Here is a 19,644-nt window from a genome sequence, read left to right on the forward strand (position 1 = left end):
CAGTGCCAGCCATAAATATAACAAAATCCTAAACATGAGAGTGCAGTAGACCTCATGACATTAGCCTTCTACATATTCTTTAAATTTTTTTTAAATTGACACATTGTAATTGTACATATTTATGGGGTACAATTTGATGTTCAATACATATATATGTTACATTAAATAATCAAATCAGGGTATTTAGTGTATCCATCTACCTCATGTATTTATCATTTCTTTGTGGTGAGAACATTCAAAAGCCTCTGTTCCAGCTATTTTGTAATATGCAATATCTTGCTGTTAATCATCATCACCCTACTATGCAACAGAACAGAACTTATTCCTCCTACCTAACTATAACTTTGTACCAATTGACCAAGCTCTCACCCTGTCCCTCTCTTTTGCTCACCTCCAGTCTCTGTTGACCACTGTTCTGGTGTTTTTCTGGTGATCGCTCTGCTTCTATAATATCAGCTCTTTTTTGCTTTAATTCTACATATGAGTGAGATTATGTGATATTTGTCTTTCTGTATCTGCCTTATTTCACTTAACATAATGCTCAGCAGGTTCATCCATGTTGTATAAATGACAGGATTTTATTCTTGATTATTGAAAAAAATATGCATATGTTTAGAGGAGACCAAGGTGATTCCAGTAAAAAGTAAAAGCCCAAGGAGACTTGAGAACTGATTGCAAATTTATGAACACTTCCTTCACCACACACACACATCACTAGCACAGAGTGGAGCCTCTACTAACTTAAGGTTTTTGAATAAACCTTTTAAAATAATATATTGGCTGACAACCAAGCTATGCAATTCACAAGGGCAATCCCTAGGAAATGGGGCTAAAAAATAAAAATAAAAAATTAGAATTTGAAACAAAAACATCAGCAAATGCATTTTAAAGAAGAAAGATTCTGCAGTAAAATTTTATGTAAGTTACCCCCCAAAATCTTTATAAACCCCCCAAATTTATTTGTATGATGCTATATTATAAAAAATATCTATTATAAGAAATTAGAAAACATGCAGAAACTGGAAAATGTCTTCCATACTTGGAGGGAAAGACAATCAGTCAATAAAATCTGACTTTTTCTGGGACTACATAGTAGATTTATCAGAAAATATATTTTAAAGTAACTATTATAAATGTACTTAAATTATACAGAAAAGTATGTTCGATTAATTAAATGAAAATACGATGGCAATGAGAAAACAAGTAGGAAATTTTGGCAGAGAAATGAAAACCAAGAAATAAACCAAATTCTGAGTTGAGAAGTACATTACTTGAAATGAAAACTTCACTAAATTGGCTGGAAAGAAAATTTAGATTCAAAAGGAAGAATTGATCAAATTCAGGAATAGATTAATAGAAAGTATTCATCCCAGAGAAAAAGAGAATACAGAAAGATGTAGAAAAATAATATTAAGACAAAACTGACTTAAAAACTTTTCAAATTTGCTTTTTTAAAAATGTATACATCCAAGATGCTAAGCAAACTAATGGCTAATAGAATCAGCATGTAGAAATCCTTATCTCAAAACATCATAATCAAATGACTGAAGAGGATTTTAAGACAAAGACCTTGAGATAATCTTGTGGAACAGGTAGGACGGATTATGAGATGATTTGTGTCAGTGTGAAAATCAGAAAATGGTCAAGGTATCCCCCACCACCAGGAGCATTTAGACCACATTACTTTCCACAGAACCCACATTTGCCCTGAATACCATTCTAGATTGGAAGGAGGCAACATCAACAAGATAGAGGAATAGCATACCCCAGGCACTTGCTCTCCATAGAAACAACAACTTAATACATGCAGAAATAAAGGTTGGTACATATGGACTAGTGATTTTCAACAAGAGTGCCAAGACCATTCAATGGGAAAAGGGCAGTATCTTCCAGAAATAGTGTTGAGAAAACTGGTTAGACATATGCAAAAGAGTGAAGTCAAACCCTTACATTACACCATCTACAAATATTAATTCATAATGTATTGAAGACTTAATGATAAGATCCAAAACTATAAAACTTCTAGAAGAAAACATGTGAGGAAAGCTTCATGAAATTGGATTTAGTGATCATTTCTTGACATAACACCCAAATCACAGGCAACAAAAGCAAAATATAGGCAAATGGGATTGCATTAAACTTAAAAATGTATGCACAGCAAATGATCAAAGCAACAAAATCATGTATCTAATAAGGAATTAATATGCAGAATATATTAAGAACTTATGTAATCCAATGACAAAAATCCAAATAACCCTATTTAAAAATGGACAAAGGATTCAAATAGATATTTCTCCAAAGAAGATATACAAATGTCCAATAAGCATATGAAAAGATGCTCAACATTACTATCATTTGAAAAACATAAATCAAAACCACTGTTAAATATCACTTCATACCCATTAGCATGGCCGCTATGAAAAAAGCAGAAAATAACAACTGTTGGTTAGGTTGTGAAGAAATTTGAGCCCTTGCACACTGTTAATGAGAATGTAAAATGGTACAGTCACTATGGAAAACATTATGGAGGTTCCTCAAAAAATTTAAAATTGAGTTGACATATGAATCAACAATCTTACTTCTGTAGCGTCAAAGGAGTTGAAATCAGGAACTTGAACAGGTATCTGCACTCCCATGTTCATTGCAACAGTTAAAACATAGAAGCAACATACATGCCCATTGATGAATTGGTGGATAAGGAAAATGTGGCATGTGTATAAAATGGAATACAATTCTGCCATTAAAAAGAAGAAAACCCTATTGCAACAACATGGATGAACCTGAAGGACATTATGCGAGTAAAATAATAGTAAATTCATAGAAGCAGGGAGTAGAAAGGTGGTTGTCAGGGGCTGGGAGAGGGAAAAACAGGGGAGTATTAGTCAAAGGGTACAAACTTTCAGTTATACAAGATGAATAAGGTCTAGAGATCTGTTTTACCACACAGGACCTATAGTTAACAATGTTGTATACTAAAAATTTGGCTAAGAGGGTAGATCTTATGTTAAGTGTTTATATCACAAAAAATAATAATAGATAAAGAGGGTGGAAGGAAACTTTTGGAGATTACAGATATGTTTATGACACAGATTATTGTGGTGGTTTTATGGTTACATACTTATCTCTAAACTCGTCAAGTTGTATGCATGAAATAAAGTACAGCTTTTTGTATGTCAATCATACCTCAATAAAGTTGTTTAAACATGTTTTAAAAAGATAATATATTTTATTTTAAAAAAGGAAGTCTTGTTGCATGCTGCAACATGGATAAATCTTAAGGACATTATGCTAAGTTAAATAAGCCAGTCACAAAAAGCAAATACTGCATGATTTATTTATACGAGATACCTACAGTAGTCAAACTCATAGAAACAGAAAGTAGAATGCTGATTGCTAGGGGCAAAAAGGGGAGTTGTCCAATGTGTGTAGAGTTTCAGTTTTGCAAAATGAACAAATTCTAGAAATCTGTTGTAAAATGTGAATGTAGTTAACACTACTGACCTGTTCACTTAAAAATGGTTGAGATATATGATATGGTTAAGATGTAATGGCTCAGATGTAATATACGGTATGAGTTCAACTATATGACATTCTGGAAAAGTAACAACTATGGAGACAGTACAAAGATCAATGCTTGCCATGTGTTTGAAGGAGGAAAGGATGAACGGGCAGAGTACAGAAGATTTTCAGGGCAATGCAATTATTCTGTATGATCTATGATGATAAAGATATGTCATTATCATTATGTATTTGGCCAAACCCATAAAGTGTACAACACTGAGTGAAACTTAACATAAACTATGGTCTTTCAGTCATAATGATGTTTCAATTATAACAAATATACCATGCTGGTGGGGTATATTGATAATGGGAGAGGTAGTGCATGAGTGAGGACCATGAGAAATCTCTGTAGCTTTCTCTCAATTTTCACAAGATATGGAACTAGTATATAAATAGATACCTAGATTAATCAAATAGACTACAAAGTACAAAAATATATCCACAAATATATGGAATGTAGAATAGTTCAAGAAAGATGTAGAGGCATTCAGTGGAGAAAGTATAATCTTTTTAATAAATGTTTAAACACTTGGCTATCAATATGCACACACAAAATATTTTGATCTATATCTCATACCATATACAAAATAAGCTCAACTTCTGCACAGCAAAAGAAACTTTAAACTCCTATAAACAGACAACCTACAGAATGGGAAAAATATTTGCAAACTATGCACCTGACAAAGGTCCAATATCCAGAATCTATGAGGAACTTAAACAATAATCAAATAATAAATAATCCCATTAAAATAGGTAAGAGACATAACAGACACTTCTGAAAAGAAGACATACAAGCAGCCAACAAACATATGGAAAAAAACATATAAAAAATATGAAACGTAATTATCAGAGAAATGCAAATCAAAGCCGAAATGAGATTCCATCTAACACTAGTCAGAAGGACTATTACTAAAATGTTAAAGACAACTGATGTTGGCAAGGCTTTGGAGAAAAGGGAACACTTACACACTGTTGGTATGAATGTAAATTAGTCCAGCCACTGAGGAAGGCAGTCCAGAGATTTCTCAACGAACTTAGAACTACCATTTGATCCACCAATCTTACTACTGGGTATATCCCCCAAAAGACACATGCACTTGCATGTTCATCACAGCACTCTTCATAATAGCAAAGACATGGAATCAACCTAAATGCCCATCAAGGATAGGCTGGAGAAAGACAACGTAGTACATATACACTATGAAATACTAGGCAGTCATAAAAAAAGAACAAGATTATGTCCTTTGCAGCAACATGGAAGCAGCAGAAGGCCATTATCCTAAGCTATTAACACAGAAACAGAAAACCAAATACTGCATGTTCTCATTTATAAGTGGAGCTAAATGGTGAGAACACATGGGCACATAGAGGTAAATAACAGACACTGTGGCTACCTGAGGGTAGAGGGTGGGGGAAGAAAGGGATCAGGAAAAGTAATTAATGGGTACTAGGGTTCATACCTGACTGATGAAATAGCCTGTTCAACAAACCCCTGTGACATGAGTTTAACTATAAACCAAACCTGCATAGGTACTCCAGAGCTTAATATAAAAGTTAAGAAAAAGAGAGTTCAAAAATTGGAAGTGTTTAATTGAAACGAAATAATATATTATATTTAATAAACATATTTATACATTTATACACACAATTAAAATATATAAATAATAATGTATTTTAAAATTTAACAGATACATATGGAATGATTTTGATTTGACACAAAGTGCTTGTATTTAAAAATAGGGGTTTGCTGTCTTTATAAGATACTCGTTTAACATAAACATAAAAAATATGAAAATGAAAAATGGAAAAAATATATCATGTAACACAAACTGGTAGAAAACTACTTTAAGATACTGTAATAATATAAAACAGAAATTGTTATTGGAAATGAAGCATATTCATAGTGATATATTTATTATCTATAATGTGTATGTATCTGATAATACAAGTTCAACATAGAATTGAAAGAAGTAAAAAAGTTGATAATCAAAAACAAGGTTTTAACACTTCTCTTTCACAGCTTGTCACAGAAGCAGACACACCAGTGAATCTTTAAAAAGTTTTGAACTACACTATTAACCATCACCTATATGCCCAAACTCACACACACTTGTACAGACAGTATATACTAACAGAATACTTCTGTTTTTAAGTTCACATGGAAATTTTCCAAAAGTACACTATAATCTCATGTTTCCAAGCATATTAATATAAAAATATTAAACTGTGATTTCAATGCAGTATCACTAGCCTACATTGGTCAATGGACACTTGAAATGTAGCTATTCAAATGTAAAATTAACTAATAAAAAACAAAATCAATTTCTCAGTCACACTAGCCACATTTACATAGAAATGCAGAATATTTCCAGCTTCACAGAAAATGCTCTATACAGTTTATCTAATATAGAGGTCAATAACTAAAAATTGGGAGACCTGTATGATTTTAACTCAGTAATATGTTTCTAAATAACTTATGGGCCAAAGACATTATCACAATGGATGGTCACATTTTAATATGAATTATAAAGAAAATAGAGCAAATTCTTTCTTGTGAAAAATTAATTGCCTTAAATATATATATAGTAACATATGAAAGTAGAATTATCTGAGCACTCATCAAATGAGATTAAAAACAGAAAAGCTGAAATAAAATATAACTAAGTAGAAAAATGAAAATAATAAACAGTAAAAAATAATAACAAGAACACAGTTACGGTAGAGAAGCTCAACAAGGCCAAAGGTATTTTTATTGAAAAGACTTTTGAAAAATTGATGAGATTAACATAGAAAGAATTTGAGAAAACACGAACATTTTATTTCTAGATTAAACATGGGGAAACTGTTGTCGTTTTTACAGATACCAGATATTAAACTATATCAGGAATACATTTTAATATCCTACAAAACAAAAAAATCCTAGAAAATACAAATTACCAAAACACAATAAAAGAAACAAAAACCAGAGTAAACTCTACATATATTAAAGAAATTGAGTTTGTTATACAAACTTTCCTACAAAAAATAATTTATAAATTAGATGGAACCACTAGTGAATAATAACATTTAAAAATAAAACTACCCTTACACAAATGCTTCTAGGTTATAGAGAAAGAGGAATGCTTCCCAATATAGCTTTGATAGCAAAATTTCTCATGTACACAGCTTGTAAAAACACAGCTGAATCTCTTTTGAGCCTAGATGAAGAAACAAATCTTACTCTAAATATAATGTATGCACCAATTTATTTTTAAAGGGGCAATACAGTATGATAAATAGGGTCTTGTTTCAGAAACACAATATTTCTCTAACATTTGAAAGAAATGAAGGCAGTTTACTTAATAAACATCATACAGAGAGAAGATATATCATTTCAATTGATAAAAATGATAGAAATGTGACATCAATTGATAAAAACTATTAGAAAAACAGGAATATGATAAAACTACTTTAATACGAGAAAAGTATAATAAAAAATTCCTAAGCATAAGTGAAATGTTGGTATCTTTTGCCCAAACAGAAAATGACACATATAATATACACAGAACTTTTTTTGTTTCTTCTATTCAACATTAGAAATGAATCCCTAACCAGTGAAAATATATCAGAAAAAAATTCATAGCATCTGGAAATAAAAAGAAAAGTATTATAATTTGCATATCAAACAGCTGTTTAAATGGAAAACCCAGAAATATCTATACTTGATGATAAACAGGTAAAATCAGTGAAGTAACTGGAGGTACAATCAACATGCAGACATCAATTATATTTCTATTTACAGCAACAAAACGTATTAAAGAAAATTGAAAAATAAGTGCCATTTACAAAAGTATGAATGCGAAATACCTGTATTTCTATAAGACTTCAATCCCCCCAAATCTGATAGAAATTAAAGAAAACCTAATGTATTGAAGGGCACAGCATGATGCTGATTAGAAAAGTCAATATTATAAAGAAATCTTATATTTAAACACTACTTCAGATATCATTCAGTCCCAAATATAAATCCAGGAGTTTTTTTTTTATTTATTAAGATGTCATGTATACAGCGTAAATTTCATTCATTTAATGTGCATAAGTCAGTTACTTTTAGTATATTCATAGTTATGACTATCACTACTGAAATTTAGAAAGTTTCCGTCATCCCAAAAAGAAACCATTAACAATAAACAGTCACTGTCTATTCCAACTTTCCCTTAGGCATTGGCAACCACTATTCCACTTTCTGTCTCTATGGGATTGTATAGTATTGATATTTCATATAAACACACTTGCATACTGTGAAACTTTAAGAAAGACTGAATGCCACAAATATAATGTTGAGTACAAAGAGCAAGACACAACAGCAGTAATATCTGTACTTAGTGGTGTGTATATTACATTTCAATAACTGATTTTGAAAAACTTTTTCATTATTAGGACAAATTACATAATTTATTTTAAAACTTTTTCAATCAAAATATTATTTCCATTTTATGAAATTTACAATTACCTGAACAGACTCCAAATTCAGTTGCTTTAATTCTAAAGTTTACGCTTACAATTATATAGCTGTGAAGATCCACATCTGTGTGATTTAAGCCCAGATGAGTGCAGCATTACACAGTTATGTTTACCAATATCTGAATCTGTTATCCTGTGATGGAGAAAAATCCATAATCCCATTAGATTGTATGGCAACAATTCACGGAACAAAAGCATTTTCTACAAATTGTAAGAAAAGAATATTGTAAAAACAGATGATATTTTCCATATAATAATATTATGAGTTGATAATATGAAAACTGAGTGAAGTAGTCCTTCCATCTGCACAGGGGATATGTTCTAAGACCCCCAGTGGATGTCTGAAATCATAGATAGTACTGAACTGTATATATACTGTGTTTTATCTATACATACATACCTTTGATAAAGTTTAATTTACAAATCAGGCAAGAGATTTAATTTACAAATTAGTAAGAGATTAAAACAAACTAATAATAATGAAAAAGAAAAATTATAACAATATGCCAGCATAAATACTCTTGCATTTTGGGGCCTTTATTAAGTAAACTAAGAGTGACTTGAACACAAGCGGTACAATACCACCTTAGTCGATCTCATAACTGAGACAGCTGAGTGACTAATGGACAGGGAACTTAGGCTGTGCAGGTATCCTGGATGAAGCAATGATTCATGTCCCAGGTGAGATGGAGCCATACACTATATAAAGGATTTGATCATACTACTCAGAACAGTGAACAATTTAAAACTCATGAATTTTTTTTTCCTAGAGTTTTCCTTTTAATATTTTTGGCTGTGGTTGAGCCTGGGTAACTAAAACCACAGAAAATGTAATTGTGGATCATTCCTTAATATTTATATCAACATTTTACTAACTTTCAACATCTTTATTTATGGCTATAATTGCACTTAAATTTATTCATAATGTTATTCTGAACCTGACCTTTTATATTCTTCTACTATATAGCATCATTCAAAAAACTTACTTCAATTTGAACGTTGAGCATTTATTGACACCCATGGATGATCACTGCTACTGCGAGAGATGCCAACCCATGAGGGAACTGACAGGGAGCCCAGAAATTTCTAATGAAAAATAAAAAATTTTCATTTAAATAATAACTATAAAAGATTTTATTAATTTTTAGGTGCTTTCTTTGAATTCTAAACATTTATTAATTTTTAAAAGTGCAGGTAATACATTCTTTCACAGGATGTTTAATTTTCAAAACAAAATAAACACATTAAACAAAATAGTAAACTTGAAAACGACTTTTATAGTGTAAAAAACTGTTAACGAATTTCTGTAATTTTGACTTAAAAGGAACTCTTCAATTTTTATACTTAGTACATTCATTCTTCTTATTTTAATTAGCAAAATTGTCATTCATGTAATTTAACTGTTGCTTGTGTTGGTAAGACAGACACAGTAAGAACTGAAATAAATTTCCTGATACCGTGCATGTATTTCTCCAGATATTCTGATTAAATAAATGTATTTTTCCACTATGTTTCTCATAGTGGAACTTTTCCTTCTTGAAGTTTAGAAGGAAATTGAAAGGTTGCCATTGAGGAAATAAACGACACAGTGGCCAAAAATTGGCTTTTCTGGGCACCACACCACTCTCTAACTAGGTAAGCCCTCGCTTTTATCTGATTTGGTTTTGGTGGAATAACAATGGTCTTGACCAGGTACATGGACTCCTTTTTCTCTGCTACTCCTTACTAAATACAACTCTAAACTCTGCAAGTAATGAAAGACACACAGGAAAACTCTGAAAGGTGGAAAGAGGAAGGCAAAATAGTTTGGGACCCCAGAATCAGGGATCAACAGAGTGGTCCGGGCATCTTCACTCCCCCACTCAGCAGAAGAAAGTGATCTAGTCCTCTGTTTCTCAGAACCAAATCTGGCAACAGGAGGTGGCTCAGCTAAACCCACTCCCACTCTGTATTGAAAGGGAGTCCTGCCAGCAACACCAGGCAAGGCTGGTACCACTGGCAAGGATGATCTACCAGGAGACCTGCTACCAATTAGGAGCTAAAGGAAGTGCTTCTCCTCCCAAACCAAAAGACACCAGGGTAGGTGCGGGTGAGAGGGATCAGCAAAGGAACCTCATGACTACACGTGCACATCCAGGTTCCTCTTTGTCCCTGAGGACACGAGACTCACTTCCCCTTCCAGAGACACAGGACTGAACGGATTGTAAGTGTTCTATGTACATCATGCAGCCATGAACAGCAACAAACAACAGCTAACTGCATTATTGCACAAATATCATATAGGAGTAAAAGAAGACACACATGAAAATACACATTGTATGATTCCCTTGACATAAATCCTGAAACAGGCAAAGCTTATTTATCACATTAAACGTCAATACAAAGGTTTGGAGAGGAGGCAGGAAAAGTGAGGAAGGCATACACAGGGGTAGGACTGCTGGGGCTGGAAACTTCTATTTCATGATCTGCCTTGTATCATGAATCCATTCACTTTGTGATCAATATGCATGACCAGGACATGCTTAGTTTTCTTTATATTTATTTGGCGATAAAAACATTTATAGAAGCATGGGTTTCCATGAAAAACAAAACTGAAAATAATCAAATGTGCATTAACAGTATATGAATATAAAAATATTATGAAGTCAGTTGAATATTACACAGACTTAAAAATATATGAAGTAAATATATGTGTAAATATATGGATGATTTCTACAAATATGATACTGACAGAAATAAGCTTTTAGTAAAGTGTTGAAACATTTACTTCTTACCCTTTCTTCTTCATTATCTATAGAAAGCAGATCAGAGTTCTTCGAAGCACAGGCCAGCAAACTCTCTTCCCAAGTTCTTTTTTCCTTACCAATGTAGTAACAACTGTTGGAGTATGTAATCCACTCCTCAGGACAATGGCCACAATCATATGCTAAATAAAGATATGAATTACTATGCAGAAAAATATGTTTACAAATGAAAATTATTTTATATATTTGCAAAGCTATAAACATATAGGTACACAATATCTATGCATTCTCATAGGCCGTTAAATATGTATTTTAAAATAACTAGTCACTCATACGCACATGCACAACAAAAGGTCCACCTCTCATCCCTTAATTGTGTTCCCATATAAAGCAAACCAGCAAACAAAAATCCACCCTACATGTCTTAAACATCACTGAACAAAACTGCTTTTTAAGTACAGTAAAATTGTTTATTTTTTATCATCTTATAGTAGTAGGAAATTTCACTTAATTAAACGCAACAAGAGGGTATAATGATTTTAACTGAGTATTTCTACTTATCATTGGAGAAAAGGAAATGCCCTCATATAATCTTTATTTTATAAACATTTATGGCTCAATGTTATAGTTTATTTTCCCAAAACATTTTATTATCATTTTGCATCCCTTTAGAGACAAAATATAAACTGTACTAACATCAGAACATTGACAATCATAATGTACATTTCTGGATTCTTCTATTCAGGGAAAAATTGTTCTGCTCCGGTACTCCAATACCTAGAAAAATTAAAGTAATTCCTACAAAATTAATATCTAGACAAATTATAATAATTTCAGTTGCTTACTTTGAAATACAAAATTTAAAATTATTTTAAATTGGAACAATCTGAAATAAAAATGACTTTTCTATAAAAATAAAGTAATGAGATCTTTAAAACAAATATTTTCAAAGCCATTAGCATAAAACTTCACCATCTCTTATAATATTTGATCTAACCACTTTCAAAAATTAATTTTTCTAAATATTTTTTCTCTTAAAACATGTCTGAATCATCTGTGTGTGTGAGTATCATATATACATATATATTTAATACACACACAAAAATAAACAAATGTTTTCTACAATTATTCTGTTATTTATAAATTTGAGAAGTTCAGAAGAACCATATTATCTTGGGGTTCAGATATATACATTAAAAAGAGAATTCTAATCCTCATTATCATGAAATGTTTCAAGGCGCTTCCAGTCATTATAGTGAAAAGTTCCCTTATAATCTTTCAAGAATATGCTTACAAGGAACAAGAACTATTGTTTTTAACAAGTGGCCATCAGGACAATGCAAATGATTCCTAGGACCTCAGCAGTGAGCTTCTCTGGAGGTGGCAGTAAACCTGCAGGGAGAGAAATAGAGGCACTGAGAGAGGGGAGATAGAGAGTTGATGAGAAGGTTTACATACAAGAGAACCCACGTGCACAGGGAAACATAATGATAAACTCTGTCCTCTAAATCTGTATCTACTCTAGTAATCTTTCTCTCAGAATATACCATTTCATTTTCAGTAAATATAATGCTCCATGAGTTGTTGATCACAGATTACAATTGAACAATGCCTGAATAAAATCAGGCTTCAGATTTCATATTACAATATTAGATCCTGACTTTGACCTCTGATTGTCACAAGTGCAAAATATTCCCTAATCTTTCTCTACCTTTCTGCATTCAACTGCACATCCTAGAACAATAATATTGAAGATCTATTTAATGTTTTACCTTTGCAGTGATATGTCTTGTCATTCCCTTGATGATCCAAAGAAGCATTTTGAAAGTTTAATTCTACTTGGAATATTTCCTGTTCGGTTCCTGAAATGGAGCGTTTATTGCCCTTAAGTTTCCTTTGCTGCCTCTTTGGGTCCTGGGCCAGACTCACTTCTGAGTAGGTTCCTCTTTGTTTATTCATCTCTGCAGCTGTGTGATGTGAGGGACTGTGCTCTATGATAACTGCACTTAAGAAGCTATAAATGGTGTATATTTTGACAGGATCCCTGGTATAGGCAAACTGCATGTGTTGGAGGCTGAGTAATAATGTTCATTTGCTGTTGACCAATATAAAAGTCTGGTACTAATTTCCTAAAGTTTTAAACTGAAATCTCTTCAAACAATAGGTCATTTTCTAAAAGGCATTCTATATTTGACATAATATTATTAATGAGAACAATAAAAAACAATACATTTGTGAAAACTAAGAAGTAATTGAATATAAATATCTTCATTAATTTAAAGTCAGATTCTACAGAAATATTTTATCACCAATAGAATACTTGTGTAAAAAACTAAAATTGAAATTTGAAAATAAAATGCCCTAATTGTATGACAATTTTAAAATTCATTAATGTAAGGATTGAGTGCTAAAGATGGAGGAATAATTTGTTAGCATATAGACCAACTTTTAATACTAAAATACATTAAGTTAGTGACTTACATTCGTTTACTAAAAGGGCATGAGGTCTTTTTTTTATTTTATTTTATTTTATTTTATTTTATTTTATTTTATTTTTTTATTTATTTTTTTCTTTTATTATTATTATTATTATTATTATTATACTTTAGGTTTTATGGTACATGTGCGCAATGTGCAGGTAAGTTACATATGTATACATGTGCCATGCTGGTGCGCTGCACCCACCAACTCGTCATCTAGCATTAGGTATATCTCCCAATGCTATCCCTCCCCCCTCCCCCCACCCCACAGCAGTCCCCAGAGTGTGATGTTCCCCTTCCTGTGTCCATGTGTTCTCATTGTTCAATTCCCACCTATGAGTGAGAATATGCGGTGTTTGGTTTTTTGTTCTTGCGATAGTTTACTGAGAATGATGATTTCCAATTTCATCCATGTCCCTACAAAGGACGTGAACTCATCATTTTTTATGGCTGCATAGTATTCCATGGTGTATATGTGCCACATTTTCTTAATCCAGTCTATCATTGTTGGACATTTGGGTTGGTTCCAAGTCTTTGCTATTGTGAATAATGCTGCAATAAACATACGTGTGCATGTGTCTTTATAGCAGCATGATTTATAGTCCTTTGGGTATATACCCAGTAATGGGATGGCTGGGTCGAATGGAATTTCTAGTTCTAGATCCCTGAGGAATCGCCACACTGACTTCCACAAGGGTTGAACTAGTTTACAGTCCCACCAACAGTGTAAAAGTGTTCCTATTTCTCCACATCCTCTCCAGCACCTGTTGTTTCCTGACTTTTTAATGATTGCCATTCTAACTGGTGTGAGATGGTATCTCATTGTGGTTTTGATTTGCATTTCTCTGATGGCCAGTGACGGTGAGCATTTTTTCATGTGTTTTTTGGCTGCATAAATGTCTTCTTTTGAGAAGTGTCTGTTCATGATGACATGATAGTATATCTAGAAAACCCCATCGTCTCAGCCCAAAATCTCCTTAAGCTGATAAGCAACTTCAGCAAAGTCTCAGGATACAAAATCAATGTAGAAAAATCACAAGCATTCTTATACATCAATAACAGACAAACAGAGAGCCAAATCATGAGTGAACTCCCATTCACAATTGCTTCAAAGAGAATAAAATACCTAGGAATCCAACTTACAAGGGATGTGAAAGACCTCTTCAAGGAGAACTACAAACCACTGCTCAAGGAAATAAAAGAGGATACAAACAAATGGAAGAACATTCCATGCTCATGGGTAGGAAGAATCAATATCATGAAAATGGCCATCCTTCCCAAGGTAATTTACAGATTCAATGCCATCCCCATCAAGCTACCAATGACTTTCTTCACAGAATTGGAAAAAACTACTTTAAAGTTCATATGGAACCAAAAAAGAGCCCGCATCGCCAAGTCAATCCTAAGCCAAAAGAACAAAGCTGGAGGCATCACACTACCTGACTTCAAACTATACTACAAGGCTACAGTAACCAAAACAGCATGGTACTGGTACCAAAACAGAGATATAGATCAATGGAACAGAACAGAGCCGTCAGAAATAATGCCACATATCTACAAGTATCTGATCTTTGACAAACCTGACAAAAACAAGAAATGGGGAAAGGATTCCCTATTTAATAAATGGTGCTGGGAAAACTGGCTAGCCATATGTAGAAAGCTGAAACTGGATCCCTTCCTTACACCTTATACAAAAATCAATTCAAGATGGATTAAAGACTTAAATGTTAGACCTAAAACCATAGAAACCCTAGAAGAAAACCTAGGCATTACCATTCAGGACATAGGCATGGGCAAGGACTTCATGTCTAAAACACCAAAAGCAATGGCAACAAAAGCCAAAATTGACAAATGGGATCTAATTAAACTCAAGAGCTTCTGCACAGCAAAAGAAACTACCATCAGAGTGAACAGGCAACCTACAAAATGGGAGAAAATTTTCGCAACCTACTCATCTGACAAAGGGCTAATATCCAGGATCTACAATGAACTCCAACAAATTTACAAGAAAAAAACAAACAACCCCATCAAAAAGAGGGCATGAGGTCTTGGCAAATGTTTTTTATTCTGAATGATTGAGGAAATCAGAAAAATTGTTAAAATTTTAAAGAAATATTTTATACCTTGTAAAACATTACATTAACTTATGCATAAACTAAATACTATTGAAAAAGATTTAACTCTTTATTTTACAGAAGTTATTGGTAATTGATTTAATGACTAAAATAGGAAAACTGAAAATGATAAATATAAGTTTGGACCATCTATGAAAGAACACTTTAAGTTCAAACTTTCAGAAAGATCCTGTGGTGGAAGGGGAACATCACACTTCGGGGACTGTTGTGGGGTGGGGGGAGGGGGGAGGGATAGCATTGGGAGATATACCTAATGCTAGATGACGAGTTGGTGGGTGCAGCGCACCAGCATGGCACATGTATACATATGTAACTTACCTGCACATTGTGCACATGTACCATAAAACCTAAAGTATAATAATAATAATAATAATAATAATAAAGAAAAATAAATAAATAAAAAAAACAAAAAACAAAAAACAACAAAAAAAAGAAAGATCCTGTGGTTGTTTTAAAAGGAAGCGAGGGTCACTTTGGTTGTGTAAGTAATTGTAATAAATCAGAAAATATAATTTAATAATCTAGTCAATGAGCTCTGTAGCCAGTGAGACCTAAAATTAATTATAGCTTTGAAACTCATAATGCATGACCTTTACAAAGTTACTTAGTGTCTACAACCCCAGTTTACTAATGTACATTGGGGAAAATAATTTATGAAGTATAATATATATAAAACACTTAACATACAACCTGGCGCACATTAGTCCTCAATACATATTAGATATTTTAATTATTTTTAACACAATTGCCATTTTATTATTTCTAATTCATACTGACTGTGTAAAATAACTAATTAGGTAGGAGTCTCATGTCAGTGTAGTACATCTTTTTTGCAATGTTTGGCTCAATTTTTTTAGGTCATCCTATTATTTATAATTAAGTTTAGATTTGCATTTTATGGGAACGACTTCATTATTACATTCTTAAAAAAATCTGCTTCAATTAAATATAAGTATGTGTATGAGAAATTATGTTTGACATTCACAATTTGATGTATCCATTAAAAAATTCATTTTTAAAGTCTGGGCTAAATATAAATTATTATTACATCTATAATGATTATAAAATTTCAAATTAATTCTTCATTGTCATAATATTTATCAGTTTCACTCTACATTATATTGATTAACAAACCTATTATTATGTATGCAGGTGCTTGACTAATTCTCCACAGGCAATAATGTAAATACTTTAAGAAATCCTCAAACATATATTATATTTTGGGTTGTTTTTCACCCTGAATTATTCATGTAAAGACAGTTCTACTTTGATTTTATTCTGTATTAACTTTACCTTGTTGCATCACATTTAATATTTACAATCTTCTACTAAAGGAGATGAGCTAGTAGAGAAACAGGAGACTAGCAACACATACCTTCTGTCATCAGAAAGTCACACGCCCTTCAGTGGAGAGGTCAGGTTACCTCTTAAAGACACAAAAGATATCTGTGATCCGGTGAAACCCTGTCTCTACTAAAAATACAAAAACTTAGCCAGGCGTGGTGGCGGACGCCTGTAGTCCCAGCTACTTGGGAGGCTGAGGCAGGAGAATGGTGTGAACCTGGGAGGCGGAGCTTGCAGTGAGCTGAGATCGCGCCACTGCACTCCAGCCTGGGCGACAGAGTGAGACTCCGTCTCAAAAAAAAAAAAAAAAAAAACACAGATATCTCTGATCTTCACAGACTGCCCTGTGAAACTCAGAGTGAGGCAAGAGTGCAAAAAGCAGATTCCTCATCAATGTATCACTTTGGATTTGAACAGGAAATTTTCACACTAGGGCCATTTTGAATCAGTTTATCTCATCATACACCTCAGAATATAAGAGACTGAGCCACTGGGGTGTCATTTAGTTTGTCCATTTTCAAGTGACTTTTAGCAATTATTTTTATAGTAAACAAGATTTGGGGAGAACAAAGACTACTACCCATGCAGTTAATTGTTTCCATCTCAATCACAAACACTAAAATCTTATACCTTTTTAAGAGTCTCTTAGATGTTTAACTTCTACATTTATACAGGGTGGCTAAAACTTGGGATTATGTACTTCTTTATCATATACCGCTATAATATCACTGCTAATATGATGACAAATTTTTAAAATAATAATCTTACCAATAGGAATTTAATGTATTTGTCACTAATTATTCTGAGAAAACACATTTTCCACTTCATTGTAATTGACATCGATTCTCAAAGTTAAATTCCCAACTTACCTTCTTGATAGTTCTTAAAATTCTCTCATTCAGTTTTTTTAAAATAAATTAATCGGATAACTCTCATTGAAATATATGTCTCTGGGAAGAATAAATTATTAAACAATATTGTACTATATTACCATGCCAGAGATTGAAATATATAAAAACCACTCATTATCTTGTTCATTGATTTATTTTCCAATCATAACTGTCTGCATTTTAATAGGAATATTTGTTGTAAATGACTAATGCTTAAATCAAACTATATAGAGAGGGAAAAGTAATTTTTAAAACACCATCTAGTTAAAAATAGGGAGGGCAGAAAAAGTAGATTTTTAAAACACAAGCTAAATGGTACATGAGGACTCAGGCGCGGTGGCTCATGTCAGTAATCCCAGCAACTTGGGAGGCCAAGATGCGTTGATTTCTTGAGCTCAGGAGTTCAAGATCAGCCTGGTCAACATGATGAAACCCCGCCTCTACAAAAAAATACAAAAATTAGCCAGCATGGTGGTATTGGTTTGTAGCCAGCTACTCTGGTGGCTGAGGTGGGAGGATCGCTTGAGCCTTGGAGGTGAGGTCGAGGCTGCAGTGAGCCAAGATGAAATTTACTGAAATTGGGGAAATATACTTCATAATGATAAATTAATTTTCCAAACCATTAGTAATATACTTTTTATCATTGCATATACCTAATGATACAAGTTCAACATATAATTGAAAAAGTGAACAAGTAAACAATCATAAATGAGATTTTAAAGACTCTTCTCTTGATGCTTAATACAAGACAGGCCAGTGAGCCTATAGAAAGATTTAAGCTAGACAAGTAACCATCACTCATATGAATACATTCACACACACACTCACACATATACTCAGTTTCAATGTAGTACCACTAGCCAAGCTTGGCTAGGAGATAGTTGAAATGTAGCTATTCAAATTTAACATTAATTAATAAAAATAAGTAATATTTAAAACTAGTACCTCACCACATGAGCCACATTTACAGAGGGATGAAGAACATTTCCAGTTTCATAGAAAATGTTCTAACTATATTTTACCTACAATAGAAGTCAATAAACAAAAATCTGAGAACCTTATATGGTTTTTAATTCAGTAATATATGTCAAAATAACATATGGGCCAAAGAAATGATCAAGATGAATGGTCACAAAAGACTACTAAAGGAAGATTTTGAAAAGGCACAGATATTTTATTTCTAGTTTAAACATGGCAATACCATTATGGTCTTTACAGTTATTAAATAGGCAATAAAACTATATTATTGATGCATTTTCATGTCCATATGAAATAGAAAATTCCTAGGAAATGCTCATTACCAAAATATAGTTCCTCAAATAGAAATCTGAGTAAACCCTACATGTATTGAAGAAATTCAGTTTAGACATAAATTTTCTACAAAAATAGCCTGCAAACTCAGATGGCATCACTAGTGAATGATAACATTTAAAAATAAAGCAGTACTCTTTTTTATTATTATTATATTTTAAGTTCTAGGGTACATGTGCACAACGTGCAGGTTTGTTACATATGTATACATGTGCCATGTTGGTGTGCTGCACCCATTAACTCGTCATTTACATTAGGTATTTCTCCTAATGCTATCCCTCCCCCAACCCCCCATCCCCCGACAGGCCCAGGTGTGTGATGTTCCCCACCCTGTGCCCAAGTGTTCTCATTGTTCAATTCCCACCTATGAGTGAGAACATGTGGTGTTTGGTTTTCTGTCCTTGTGATAGTTTGCTCAGAATGATGGTTTCCAGCTTCATCCATGTCCCTGTAAAGGACATGAACTCATCCTTTTTTATGGCTAAAGCAGTACTCTTAACAAATGCTTCCAGGCTATAGAAAAAAAGAGAAAATCCTCCCAAGATAGCCTTGAGACCAAAACTTTTTCAAGTACATAGATATAAATAAAAACATGGTCAAATATACTTGTGAACATGGATGAAGAAACAATGCACTGATATTTTTATAAGGGGCAATATACAATGATCAGCATGGA

At 32.9% G+C, this 19,644-nt stretch overlaps 1 protein-coding gene across 1 annotated transcript; it reads right to left on the minus strand.

Moving 5' to 3' along the window:
• Window positions 1-8,085: 8,085 nt before the first annotated feature.
• LOC100459192 (NKG2-F type II integral membrane protein) lies at window positions 8,086-13,020 on the minus strand. Its single transcript, XM_024256757.2, is given in 7 exon segments — window positions 8,086-8,216; window positions 9,069-9,150; window positions 10,839-10,990; window positions 11,532-11,576; window positions 12,103-12,129; window positions 12,132-12,200; window positions 12,581-13,020. Coding segments are annotated over 7 exon segments (798 nt in total). The 5' UTR covers window positions 12,873-13,020.
• Window positions 13,021-19,644: the final 6,624 nt, after the last annotated feature.

This window comes from Pongo abelii, chromosome 10 (assembly GCF_028885655.2).
Source record: "Pongo abelii isolate AG06213 chromosome 10, NHGRI_mPonAbe1-v2.0_pri, whole genome shotgun sequence".
Taxonomy (NCBI): domain Eukaryota; kingdom Metazoa; phylum Chordata; class Mammalia; order Primates; family Hominidae; genus Pongo; species Pongo abelii.